The sequence below is a fragment of the Anolis sagrei genome, chromosome 2 (assembly GCF_037176765.1).
Source record: "Anolis sagrei isolate rAnoSag1 chromosome 2, rAnoSag1.mat, whole genome shotgun sequence".
In the NCBI taxonomy this organism is placed as follows: Eukaryota; Metazoa; Chordata; class Lepidosauria; order Squamata; family Dactyloidae; genus Anolis; species Anolis sagrei.
Window position 1 is genome coordinate 278,430,206 of NC_090022.1, and position 12,027 is coordinate 278,442,232.

General features: G+C 38.7%; 1 protein-coding gene across 2 annotated transcripts in view; it reads right to left on the minus strand.

Moving 5' to 3' along the window:
* EGFLAM (EGF like, fibronectin type III and laminin G domains) overlaps positions 1–12,027 on the minus strand; it is a 142,046-nt gene that overhangs the window by 73,353 nt on the left and 56,666 nt on the right. For both annotated transcript variants that reach the window (XM_060761410.2, XM_060761409.2), the window contains exons 2-4: positions 9,588–9,697; positions 5,794–5,877; positions 4,249–4,275 (exon numbers count right to left, since the gene is read on the minus strand). In XM_060761410.2, coding sequence (XP_060617393.2) covers positions 4,249–4,275; positions 5,794–5,877; positions 9,588–9,697 — 221 coding nt within the window. The remainder of the gene's footprint in view (positions 1–4,248; positions 4,276–5,793; positions 5,878–9,587; positions 9,698–12,027) is intronic.

Genomic DNA, 12,027 nt, shown 5'->3' on the forward strand with positions numbered 1-12,027 from the left:
TTCAGCTGCTGCAAACTAAATTCAAAGTGCAAATGTAGTTTCTACTTAATTAATTCAGCAGTAAGCAGAGGGAAGATGGTGATAAGACTTCCCTGTAAACTCAAACAAAAGCAAACTGTTCCAGCTTCTTCTATCTTATGTGTTATTCCTTATTTGTCAAAAAGTCCAAACAGAAGGTTAACAAACAGTCCAAGTCCAAACTACAGAATCCAGCCAAAAAAAGGCAACAACAGCAAGGAATAACATCAGGGGAGCTGATAGTTCATTCCAAGATCCATGGATGATTCCAACAGAGTCCAGAGCCAAAGGTTAATCCAAAAATCCAAATGCCATAATCCAAGAGATAGTCCAAAGTTCACAAAACCAGAGATCGGCCATGGCTCCAAACACTAAAGTTACTGTTCGCAACAACCTGCCACTCTTGAGCACCTTTTATGATAGCTTCTCAGGTGTTGCCTATTGATAGTGCATTTCTCTGCTAACTTGGAGGTCCTGCAAACTTGAGCCTTTTCCATTTACGGGTCCAAAAGAGCCAGAACACTTAACCCTTCCTCTGCATGCTAAGATGAACTTGTTTGTACTTGCTCTGCAGGCTGAGAAGTGGTAGCTTTCTCCATAAGCCCTTCTTCCAAGCCTGGCTGAGGAAGCTGCTAGGTAGGCACTGCTGGGCTCCAGCTCAATCACTGGCTCTTCAAACAGCACCTCCTCACCCTCACTATCAAAGCGATCAACAACATCATTCATCATTCTTGACATCTTGAGGTTTTCATTTGTGAAATGTTGGGTAGTATGCTCTGTTGATGTTGCTGCCTTAGCTGTTCTTTCTATGGCTATTGTACTTTCCTTCTCAAAGTGCTAAGATGACAATAACACTCAACCAGTGTGGAATCTGTTTAACACAGCAAGATCACAGGATTGGCTTAATAGCGAGGAGATTTTATATCAAAAAATTGATTCACACATGTTTAAAGAAACAAATGGCTAAAAAATAATTTGAAATAAACAGTGGCTATATATGGCAGGCCAGAATTTGTTTTTTAATTCTCCTCTATCCAAAGCCTTCTGAGTTCCAGATACGTAAAATCTTACATTACATGGAAAACTACAGCAACTTCAAAACAGCTTGAAATAGTATTTCCAGGTGCAAAAAGCTAGTTGTTCATCTGCCAAATCTTATTGTGTTCTTCTCCCCACCCTTCTGATAATTCTTTAGTTGAAATAATGGATATGAAGACTCTGCCAAGGCTTCCTAATTCACACCCACGACAACTGGAGAAGGGGAGGGAATGGAAATTGCTTTCTTCACTAAATCCAGGAATGGAAGTCCAGACACAAAGCTTGCAGGCCCGTGGGCAAGATATTGGGGCATAACATCAGTGGTTTCAAAGTGATTAATTTCTCATGGCAGGGAAAGACAAGAGCAGAAAAATTTTGCTCTCTCTAGTAGTCATTTACCTAAGTGAGAAATAGCCCCTGGGTACAAATGTTGTGCCTGGGATAGCAAAGGATAAGGGAAAAGCCACCACCTTCCAGGAATGGTCCTTATTTCTTTATCATTTATTTATAGAAGCTTGGCAATCAGAAAACTAAGACGTATCATGATACCCATTATTCAGTACCTAAAGGAACATCATGTAGAACAGTGGTTCCCAACCTGTGGCCTGTGGACAACCAGTGGTCCACAAAAACTAAAATATGGTCCGTGGCCTCACTGTTAATATACCGTTACAATGCCCCACAGACCACGCCCCCTTCCTCATGGTCATGTGCCTGTGGCGAGGAAGCTAGAGAAAGTCATTAGGACAGTTTCTTATGTCTCATGCTCCACTTTTTGTATTTTTTTCAACCTCAGCCCCCTCCCCTTCCTTTTTTTACACAAGCATTAACAAAATCCACAAATAATAACACAGCCCAACTAAAAAATAAATTCTTGATGTCTTCATTTTTAGGCCTGTTCCTTGGGTTAATTGTGGTGCTGATTCAGAAAATTGGATAGGCCACATCAGCTCTAGATTATTAAATATGATTTTCTGAGGGTGAGCAGATGGTGACTAATAGATGGCATATGTTCTGTAACAGAAAACAGAGATGATGTAGTCTATCCAATGCAATTTTCTGAATCAGCACCCCCAAATAATCAAACTGAATCTAAAGTTGACTAAAAACTGATTTGTAACCCTTTTGGTACTAATGTTGGAGAGTGGTCCCTTGTCAAAGTGGTCCCTGTCAAGTGGTTGGGAACCGCTTGTGTAGAAGATAGGGTGAGCTTGCTTTCTCCTGCTCCAGAAATTAGAATATGAATCAATTGATTCAAATTACAAAAAAGGGAGATTCCACCTAAACATTAGGAAGATCTTCTAGACTATAAGAAGCTTTATTTGTTGGATTGTGTCAGATGATAATTGAGTGTCCTTCTTTGTAGGTCTTGAAATGGAAAATGGTTAGCCATTTTAGAAGAACTTTAGTTGTGTATTCTTTGCATTGTAGTGGGTTAGATTAGATAGGTTTTGTAGTCCCTTCTAACTCCAAGAGTCTGTGGCTCTATGAACATTTCAGTCTTCTGTCATGAGACAGAACATTATTTTATAAAAGTAATTTGTTCTTTTTACTTCTTAACTGCATTTGAGAAGGAGCCCATTGTCACAATGTTGAAAGAGTAACTTGTGGCTGTATTCACTGAAGTGTCAATTACTTTGTTACTTCCTTTGAAAAAACTGTTGCTACTAAGCATGGTGAAGCAACCAGAAAGTTAGGCCTAGTAGAATTAAAACAAAACTATAAATAATATAACTTAGAAAAAGTGAAGGGGCATGTTGCTACTAAGAGGTTGCAACGTACTTTATCTAAGTTGTTGTAAGGATCAATGTTGTTTGTGCTATAACTTTAAGTTGCTGTAAGGTTCAAGGCTGTTTGTGCTACAGCTGTTTCAGTTAATTGAAGAGTTAATTGAGAGTGTTATTTTCATGTGTATAAAGATAGCTACTGTGTGTTTAGTTCTTTGCCATTGTGCATTTATGCTATTGTGCATCTATGCCTCTGTGCCGTTCTGCTTTGTGTAAGCCGGGGACTATGCTGCAGATGTCCTGCGAAGACACAGCCATGAGAAGAGGACAAGGATTCCTGCTTATCTCAGCTGAGTAGTGATATCTCTCAGAAGATATTGTTTCATGTTACTTTTGTGGAAACAGTAATCCTGCTACTTTGTTTTTGTATGCTGCCAAGACTACAATATTTTCTTTTCTACTTTAAGTCGAAGTCTCGTGTGTTTTTCTTTTATGAGTAATTTCATCACACACACAGTTAACTGGGCTAGAGTCAATCTGCATGCTACTCATGCTAACGCATGACAAAAACAATATTTAGACTGACAAGAAAATGATTCAAAATTCCAGGCAAACCACTTGCAAAAGGCTGACTTGATTTCATCCATTAGTAAAGAAAGTTCATTCCTACTGCACTAATTTCAGAATGTACCTTCATTGCACTCTCATTGTTGCTCCTAAATAACTAGTTAGAGATTTTGTTTCTTGTCATCATAAATTCCACGTTTTGCCTAACAACTGAAGACACACTTTATTCAAATAAATGTTTCTTCATTCAGCTACTGTTTACCTTTTCAGCCTATTGTACGTGGTCTGACATTGACTGCCATCTTTGCTAATATTTAAAGAAAAACCTGTTGCATTCCTTTTCAGTTATGTCCCACACTTGATGAGAAGCCTAAGTATTTCGTTTAAGGGTTGCAGAAACAATTTCCCCTAAAAAATATGGAAATATTCCTTGACCACGGTTATGTATACTGGTAATCATGGCTGCCATTGGTTTAATTCAATCTTCTATGTTTTATTCCATCCTTTCAGACAAGAAAATTGTGTATTAGTCAGTCATAAACCACAATCAGAAATCATGGTTTGTTTGTGACTTGCAACCCCTGTCTTGTCAGTTAAGTTTTGTAATCCAAACACTATGGGAGAGCAGAGAGACCTTGGACTGGACTTAGGCCCTATCTACACAGCCATATAAAATCCAGATTATTTGATTTGAACTGGATTATATAGCAGGGTAGACTACTACAATCCAGTTCAAAACATATAATCTGGATTTTATATGGCAGTGGAGATGGCGCCTCAGATATGCTAGAGCTCAGCTCCAACAACCCTTGAATGTCCCAAGGACTCATTTCCTTTAGTGGGTTTGTTTCCTGTTTGCTTGCTTTAAAAAATAAAGACATTTCCAAAATATACTTACAAAAATTGCTTGACCATCCATTGGACCCTGACAAGAGGGAAGAAAAAGCCTTTTTTAAATAAATTTACATAATTAAATATTTAATGCATTAATTAAATATATACACTGTTGGACTGCAGCTCTGGATCCAAACTTTGAATCCTTGCTTGGCATAAAAGCCCATTGGATGATGCACTCTCTCAGCCGCAGAGGGAAGCCCACTATGAACAAACCTTGCTAAGAAAGCCCTGTGATAACACTCCATCTTCCCCTCCAACTGTCTCAAATTTGGCAGGAACTTAATCCTCTGTTGTCACACTTTTTCAGCTGCTTTATAATATGTCCCAGAGTCAAAATCCAACTTTCAAACCACTGCACTCTCGTGACTTTCCTTAAACATAGAAAATCACCATTTGGACCTCATATTCCATGGCAAGGGCGGACTGAGATCTCAGACCCCATATTTATTTATTTTATTTCATTTACCCTATTTATGGACCGCCTTTCTCTACCCCAAGGGTACTCAAGGTGGCTTACATATAGGCAATTATTCAATGCCTTGAAACATATACAATTCCAGTAGCATTAAAATTAATATTAAAATTAATATTTAATATTAAAATTAAAATTAAATTAAAATTAATACTTATTAAGCAACTAAAACATTTTTAAACATTACATTCAATATAAATCATGCCTATCTCCGCATGCCCCACATCTCTTCATATTATAAACTCCTATTAAAAGCATGGTGTTTTGTTTTGTTTTTGTTTCTTTTCTTTTCTTTTGTTTTTTTTGCTTTTGTTTTTGTTTTTGTTTTTTGCCATCCCTGAGCTGTTTTTGGGTGGGGAGAGGCAGGGCTGAGGACAATTTTTTTAAAATCAGAAAGTGAACTGGGAATTGCACCCAGTTTGGAGCCTCTCAAGGCTTAAAACAGATCTGGGGGGGGGGGGGGCTCCAAAACCACAACAGTGCTATCATATACAGCCCTAATATATGCAAGGGGTACTGTGAGTTAATCAAAATTATTTCTGCCATTCAAAATATTGGTGGTGGAGGGCCCTTGAGAGCTGTAATAAACAGGTTGGGATGTTACTTCTAGGTCAGCTTTAAACTAGAAGCTCCAAAATACTTTTATATATGGATAGAAAGGATCTCTTAATTCCTTTTGTTTAATTCGATTCGTCTTAAACACTAGGATTTTTTAAAAAATGTGCGTGGAACTTTGGATTCATTTCTGCACATATTTCCACTAACATGCACATAGTGAAGTTCTCTCTCCCCTCCCGGAGAACTTTACTATGAACATACATTTCATATCATAATTTAATTTCAGTTCACGTGCAAGTTGAAAAGTACGAAGTTATGCAAGTCTGCATAAAAATGGAAACCAAATGAATTTTCTCTCCAGTCCCTATGTATATCTAACTGAACTCTTTTTCTTTCACTGTACATACTGGACCACATCAAAGCAGAGCCATATATTGGTTTTAAAAATTCCATTTATCAGATGACTAACATACAAAAGTTCCAATAATTTGCATATACATAAAGTTAGAGACTCACTATGCTGAGCATGTCCAGGCTGAGAGGCACATCATGCGACTGCTGTCTAATTGGTTTATCAGCCTTGACCTCGGCGTAATAGACCTTGAGAAGGTGAGAGTTAAGACAGGTAAAGTAGTGAGAATGCATTAGCACAATGCAGGTACAAGCAGATTACTCTTTTGAGCAGTAGGAAGAAAGATGATAAACTCTGTTATATATAACAGAGACAAAATTTCAAAAGTACACAACTATATTTCAGTTGCATGTCTATGAGTGCTTCCTGACAGCAATTTATTGCGGGCAAAAACAGATTAAAATAACCAGTTTTTGCCCACGTTGCTGTCTGCACAGGCACCCAAAAGAAGTGGGCTTTCCCGTCGCTTGTCCCATTGCAGCGTTGTAACTACTGCGTTGGAATGGGGATGACACAAATTCAAGAGGGATTCCCCCACCTCCTAGCGCAACATTGGTACATGCCAGGAAGCCTCCAGAGAGGTAAAATGCAGATACTGGTTTTGTAGAAACGCCAGACACATTTGCACAATTGACGGGAGCGAGAGCAGGGCCTCCCCGATGACCTTAGATTACGAGATGGGACGTAGGGGTGGATGCGTTCGGACAAGTAAGCTGGGCCAGAACCGTATAGAGCTTTATAGGTCAAAACCAGCACTTTGAATTGGGCTTGGAGATGGACTGGCAGCCAGTGGAGCTGCCACAACAGTGGGGTGGTATACTTCTTGTATGTTGCCCCGGTTAGTAATCTGGCTGCTGCCCATTGGACTAGCTGAAGTTTCCGAACCGTCTTCAAAGGCAGCCCCACATAGAGCGCATTGCAGTAATCTATTCAGGATGTAATCTACATTACCACGAACATTTTCTATTTTAATCCATTATAGCAGTTTAATGCTACTTTAACTTTCATTGCTGTATCCTAAGGAAGCCTAGGATTTGCAGTTTGGTGTGGTACTTAGACATCTCTTCTAAAAACCTGTAGTGCTGTGGTTAAGATGTACATTAGGGCTCTCAAGATGAGAATTCGATATACCTCAACAAAACTACAAATCTCAAGGTTCTGTAGGATGAAGCAGAGCGGGGTCAAAGTGTCATCAAAATACAACTTAAAGTCATGCAAGAATCTGGTCGAATTTACAATGTATAATGCAGAAACACATCTAACTAGATTTCATCAAAATATGAAGTGAAATATTCATTGGAACAGGGTAGAAACAGCAAAAATGTTGCCAACTGTGAACCGCCCTAAGTGGCTGAGAAGGGCAGTATGCAAATATGGTAAATAAATAAATAAATAAATATGGTAAATAAATAAATTGGGATTGCAGTTCAAAAATAATAATAACTTTTCCAAGTTCTGAATGTTAAATTCAACAACATGACCCTGAGTGTGTTGTGTTGATCTGCTAAAAAAAGGAAATACAATCAAAATGTAAACATCAAGAACAGCAAATCAAGAGACCTTTAACATAAAAAAATCCTCCATACATGTCTGGATGCTAATCTCTTGACAGTTAAAATGCATAATAAGACAAGATTCCCCTACCCCTTATACAGCCTAAATTAATCGTACCAGCTCTATGTCCTATCTGCTTGAAATTCAATACTACTCTAGCAGACGTAGGAGAGTTTGGACAGCTGGACCATCAGAGACTCTGTGTAGAAAGAGTAGTGGAGGAATCCAGACCTGCTGGGCTTTTTCTTTTTGAAATAACGCACTTCCCCCACAGTAGCTCACATGCAAACCTACATGTCATCACACATGCTGGTGGTTCCTTTATCTGTGCTTACTGCAAGCATTCTGGTAGGACTTCATTTGATTTGTATGTACTGCACTTTGATGGAGTATTGAAGTGTGCACATTGAGTGATGGAATGTTTGAGAAAATTTGTGTGTGATGGTTGGAGTGCAGTTTCACTGTCAAAATAATGCAGCTTAATATCACTTTAACTGTCATGGTTCAATGCTATGAAATCCTAAGAGTTGTAGTTTGGTGAGGCACCAGGAGTCTTGGGTAGAGAAGGCTATATTACCTTGTAAAAATACAACTCCCACGATTCCCTCATACTGAGACATGACAGCTAAACCGGTATCAAATTTAACAGTGTAGATCCATACTTGTTGAATGGCAGCATTTGAAGGCCTTTCTACACTGAAACTATAATGCAGTGGAAAGTCGACTCAAGGTCACAGTGGCCACAAAACACACATCGGCAGTACGCATTGTGGTGCACATGAAGGGTGATACAGCACCCTACAGTTCCAGGAAAGTGTAAGTTCAGATGCAGATCTCTTGCACTTCTCAAAACAAGGGTGAAATCAGCTCCACAAAATGTGGAGCAAATTATAGATACTCCCCCCTGCTGAAGTGCAGTAAAAGATTCCAAATGGGGATAGCCAAAAACACCCCAAGGGCACGGCTGAGCAGCAGGGAACTAACTGGCCCCTGGGAGGGTTTGATTTATTGATTATCTCCACACCTATCTGTCACTTTCCCCTTTTTCCTCACTTCCTATGCTTCTGGTGTACAGAATATCTTTTCAAGAATTGGAGGGGAGTTGGGGTTAGAGATCGAGGAAAGCCCTGAATGTTTGCAGCAAACACTGGAAGGCTTTATATTTTATAGGTTAAAGGTAAAGGTTTTCCCCTGACATTAAGTCCAGTCATGTCCAACTCAGGAGTGTGATGCTCATCTCCATTTCTAAGCCAAAGAGCCGGCGTTGTCCAGAGACACCTCCAAGGTCATGTGGTCAGCATGACTATGCTGAAGCGCCGTTACCTTCCTGCTAGAAATTTATCTACTCACATTTGCATGTTTTCGAACTCCTAGGTTGGCAGAAGCTGAGGCTGACAGTGGAAGCTCACAACACTCCCCGGATTTTAACCTGTGACCTTTCGGTCAACAAGCTCAGCAGCTCAGCTGGGGCCTTATACATTTTATGGCTAACCTTAAAGACCCACCCATTTGTCCACAGTGATGAGCCTGACTGAAAGGAGTTCTCAAGAGTAAATCCTCACCATTCTATTCAGACAAGACTGGATGATTATCAGGAAAAACCAATCTAAAACTGGATTTACTGCTTGTTCTGTAAACTAATTTCACGACTTGAGAGTGCTCTTGCGCCCAGCCTTCCTTGCAGAAGAACATTTCACCGATATGGCCAGGAACACCTTTTCTCAATTTTGGGGAGCAGATTTGGCCACAGTGGTTCATGCCTCAAATACTTCCTGATTTAGGTACTATACTATTATAATTGTCTAATCATGTGCTTTATGTGGGGGTAGATCTTCAAAAGTGTTCAGAGGTTTGCCTAAAATGGCCAAAAGTCTTATCTGGTGAGTACTTTACAGAGGACACTTTACAGGTCTTGTATCATCTACGCTGGCTTTCAATGTGTTTCAAACCTTGGTTCAAGTTGTTTGATCTCCAAAACCTTAACTAGACCAGGGACAGAATATCTGAAACAGAAGTGTAATTCTTCACAATTTTCATTTTTGAAAGAAACAAGAAATTATATCTGCAATTTCCCCACATTTTTAGAAAACCTTCAAAAACCAAATTGCTTGAAAGACTACACACACTTAAAAACTAAATTCTCACCTTTTTGGCATACAGATATGCATCCTTTCTAAATGCATTAGGCTTCAGCTTGTTCATTTGAACATTTAGCTGTTTCCTTTTTTAGTTAGCATTATAATTGTATTAATTACTGTTTCACCCAGGAAGGCTGATGGAGTATATCCTGAACATAAAGAAATGCTTTTCTGTGTGTTTCTTGCCCAAATAAAAAATTACTTACAGTATAGCCAGTGATACTGCTTGCGTGCTGCCGAGGCATTCTCCATTGTATACTAAATGCTGTGCAGTTAAGTGAGTCCAGTGTTATATCCAGGGGAGGGCCCAGTCTATCTGTCTCAAAAAATAAGACAGAAGAAGTTGCATGAAAGAAAATTATCCTCTCTATAGTCAGATACAATCAGATACACAGCTTTACCTGTGATAAAGAGTGGAATAGAACTGTTTTCATACACAAATAAACAAACTTGTCATTGCACTTCCCATCAACAACTATGTAATGTGTGTGTGTGTATTTAGATTAGAAGCTTCCTAGCATTTAAAGTTTGTAGGTTTTAAGGTTAATCACCAGATTGATGCAAGTTATGCTTATTAACATTACCATAGAAGCTTTTATCAATTTCTCACAAGGCACCTTTGTTTTGGAAGCGAATGTATCTCCTTGGTTAATTGCTAGTTATCCTTGGCACCATCATCAAAGAAATAATGAATATGAACAAGATTGTGCAATGTGAAGTCAACTAGTGGTGAATCAATGGAGCTTGTCCTCCATTTTCAGTCTAGAAGGAAACCAAGAGCTGTTCATATCACTTGTTCAAAAGACTGTTCCACATACTTACACACTGATTTTATTTCATCCTTGTAGAATTCACAAAAGTTGGTAATCCATGAAAAAATGTACTATTTTAATTATCTGTGGCTGATTATCAGAGCAAAGAGGCTACATAAAAAGGTAAATATTGCAAACAACATTTTCTTTCTGTCTCTGTTGAATAACAGTGTGTTGAATTGAATGCTATTTCTTGCCTGATAAAACCACTATACAGAAGACCATGTATTAGTTTATTTTATCTTCCTCACTTACAAGTTATATTGTAAGTATACTGAGTAGGTAAACTGAGTAAGTAGATAAATGGTTAACTAAGGACCCTTCCACACTTCACTAAATCCCAGGAGGAACTGGGATATTGAATCCTCGTTCCTCCCGCGATTTAGTCCCAACTCCAACCCAACCCCTGGGCTTTCTAGGGAGGTGGCTAGATGTCCTTCCAGGTAACCAGAGGGATCTCCCTTCTCCCCTGCATTGAAAGCAATCCCTGGAGCTTCAACAGATCCAGACTTTTCAGTAAGGTCTGGATCTGTTGAGGTGTCAAATTAATCTGGAGTAAACTGGGAAATCCCAATTTACTCTAGGTTAATCTGAGTTTACCTGAGACATCATTTGGATGCCTCAGGTAAACCCGTTAGCCATCATGGGCTTTAGGGCCTGTGTAGAAGGGCCCTAAGTACGCTTAGCAAAAGCTGGATCTACAATGCCATTTAAGAATGCAGATTAACTGCATTGAACTGGATTATATGGCAGTATAGACTCAAATAATCCAGTTCAATGCAGTAAAACGGAATTCTGAAACTGCATTTTATGGCAGTGCATATCCAACCTAGGTAGCTGATACAGGATTCCAGTCATTGTCTATACTATTAAATTACCTGCCAGAAATATAAGATTAAAAGCATAAAAGATCTGAAAGTTAATTTGTTAAGTAGGGAAGATTGCTTTAGTTCAGTATTGGGATAATTCTACTCTAAGATTAACTGCATATAATTGGATTATATGGCAGTATAGATTCAGCCTTCGAGGGTGTTTTAAAGGTCTGGTCATTGCTCAAATGAGTAAGATGAAAAAATGTGGAATTCTAGGAATTTTTAAAAGCAATTTTGCTCTACAGAACATGTACCTGAAAAGTAGGCTGGGGCCAGAGTTATCTCTGTGGCAATAGTGTCACTATTATGACTAAGTAGGAATCATGAACATGAAACAGTTACAGATGAGTAAAACTTGGTAACTTATACCACTGATAAAAGATTCTGACCCATTACTTCAAAACATTTTACATCAAAGCTGTGTTAAAGGAGTATAAATAAGAAGTTTTAACATTCTGCATAAAGATAATAACGAATGTGTCTGATTCCTAGTTTTCCACCATTGAAAATTAGCTGTACAATTAGGGGCACATTGAATTTACACAGATAAGCTGCACTTGTAGTCTCCATTCATGCAAAGATATGTGTGTCCTTAACCACATCCAAGGGAGGAATGTATCAGACTAAACCTATTAGCCAGTCCAGCCAAATTGATTTCCCAGGGTAAAATGGATGACTCCAGTGTACTCTCATTTTAGCGCAAGGATTTATCTGTTTCTATGATAAATCTCATCTGTCACTTAGGCAATCTCTAAAACCTTTATTCCATAGCTGCTAGAATTACCTTTGTGCCAAATTAGTACAGTCTTAGCTGTTAGTAAAATATTTTCAAGCATATACTCTATATACACATTGACCATTTTCATCAAAGTAACTCCAGCAATAAAAATGGTCGATCAGGCCTCAAGCTAACGCCAATTATTAGATAACTGTTTTCCAATACATAAAAAGTCTTTGCCTGT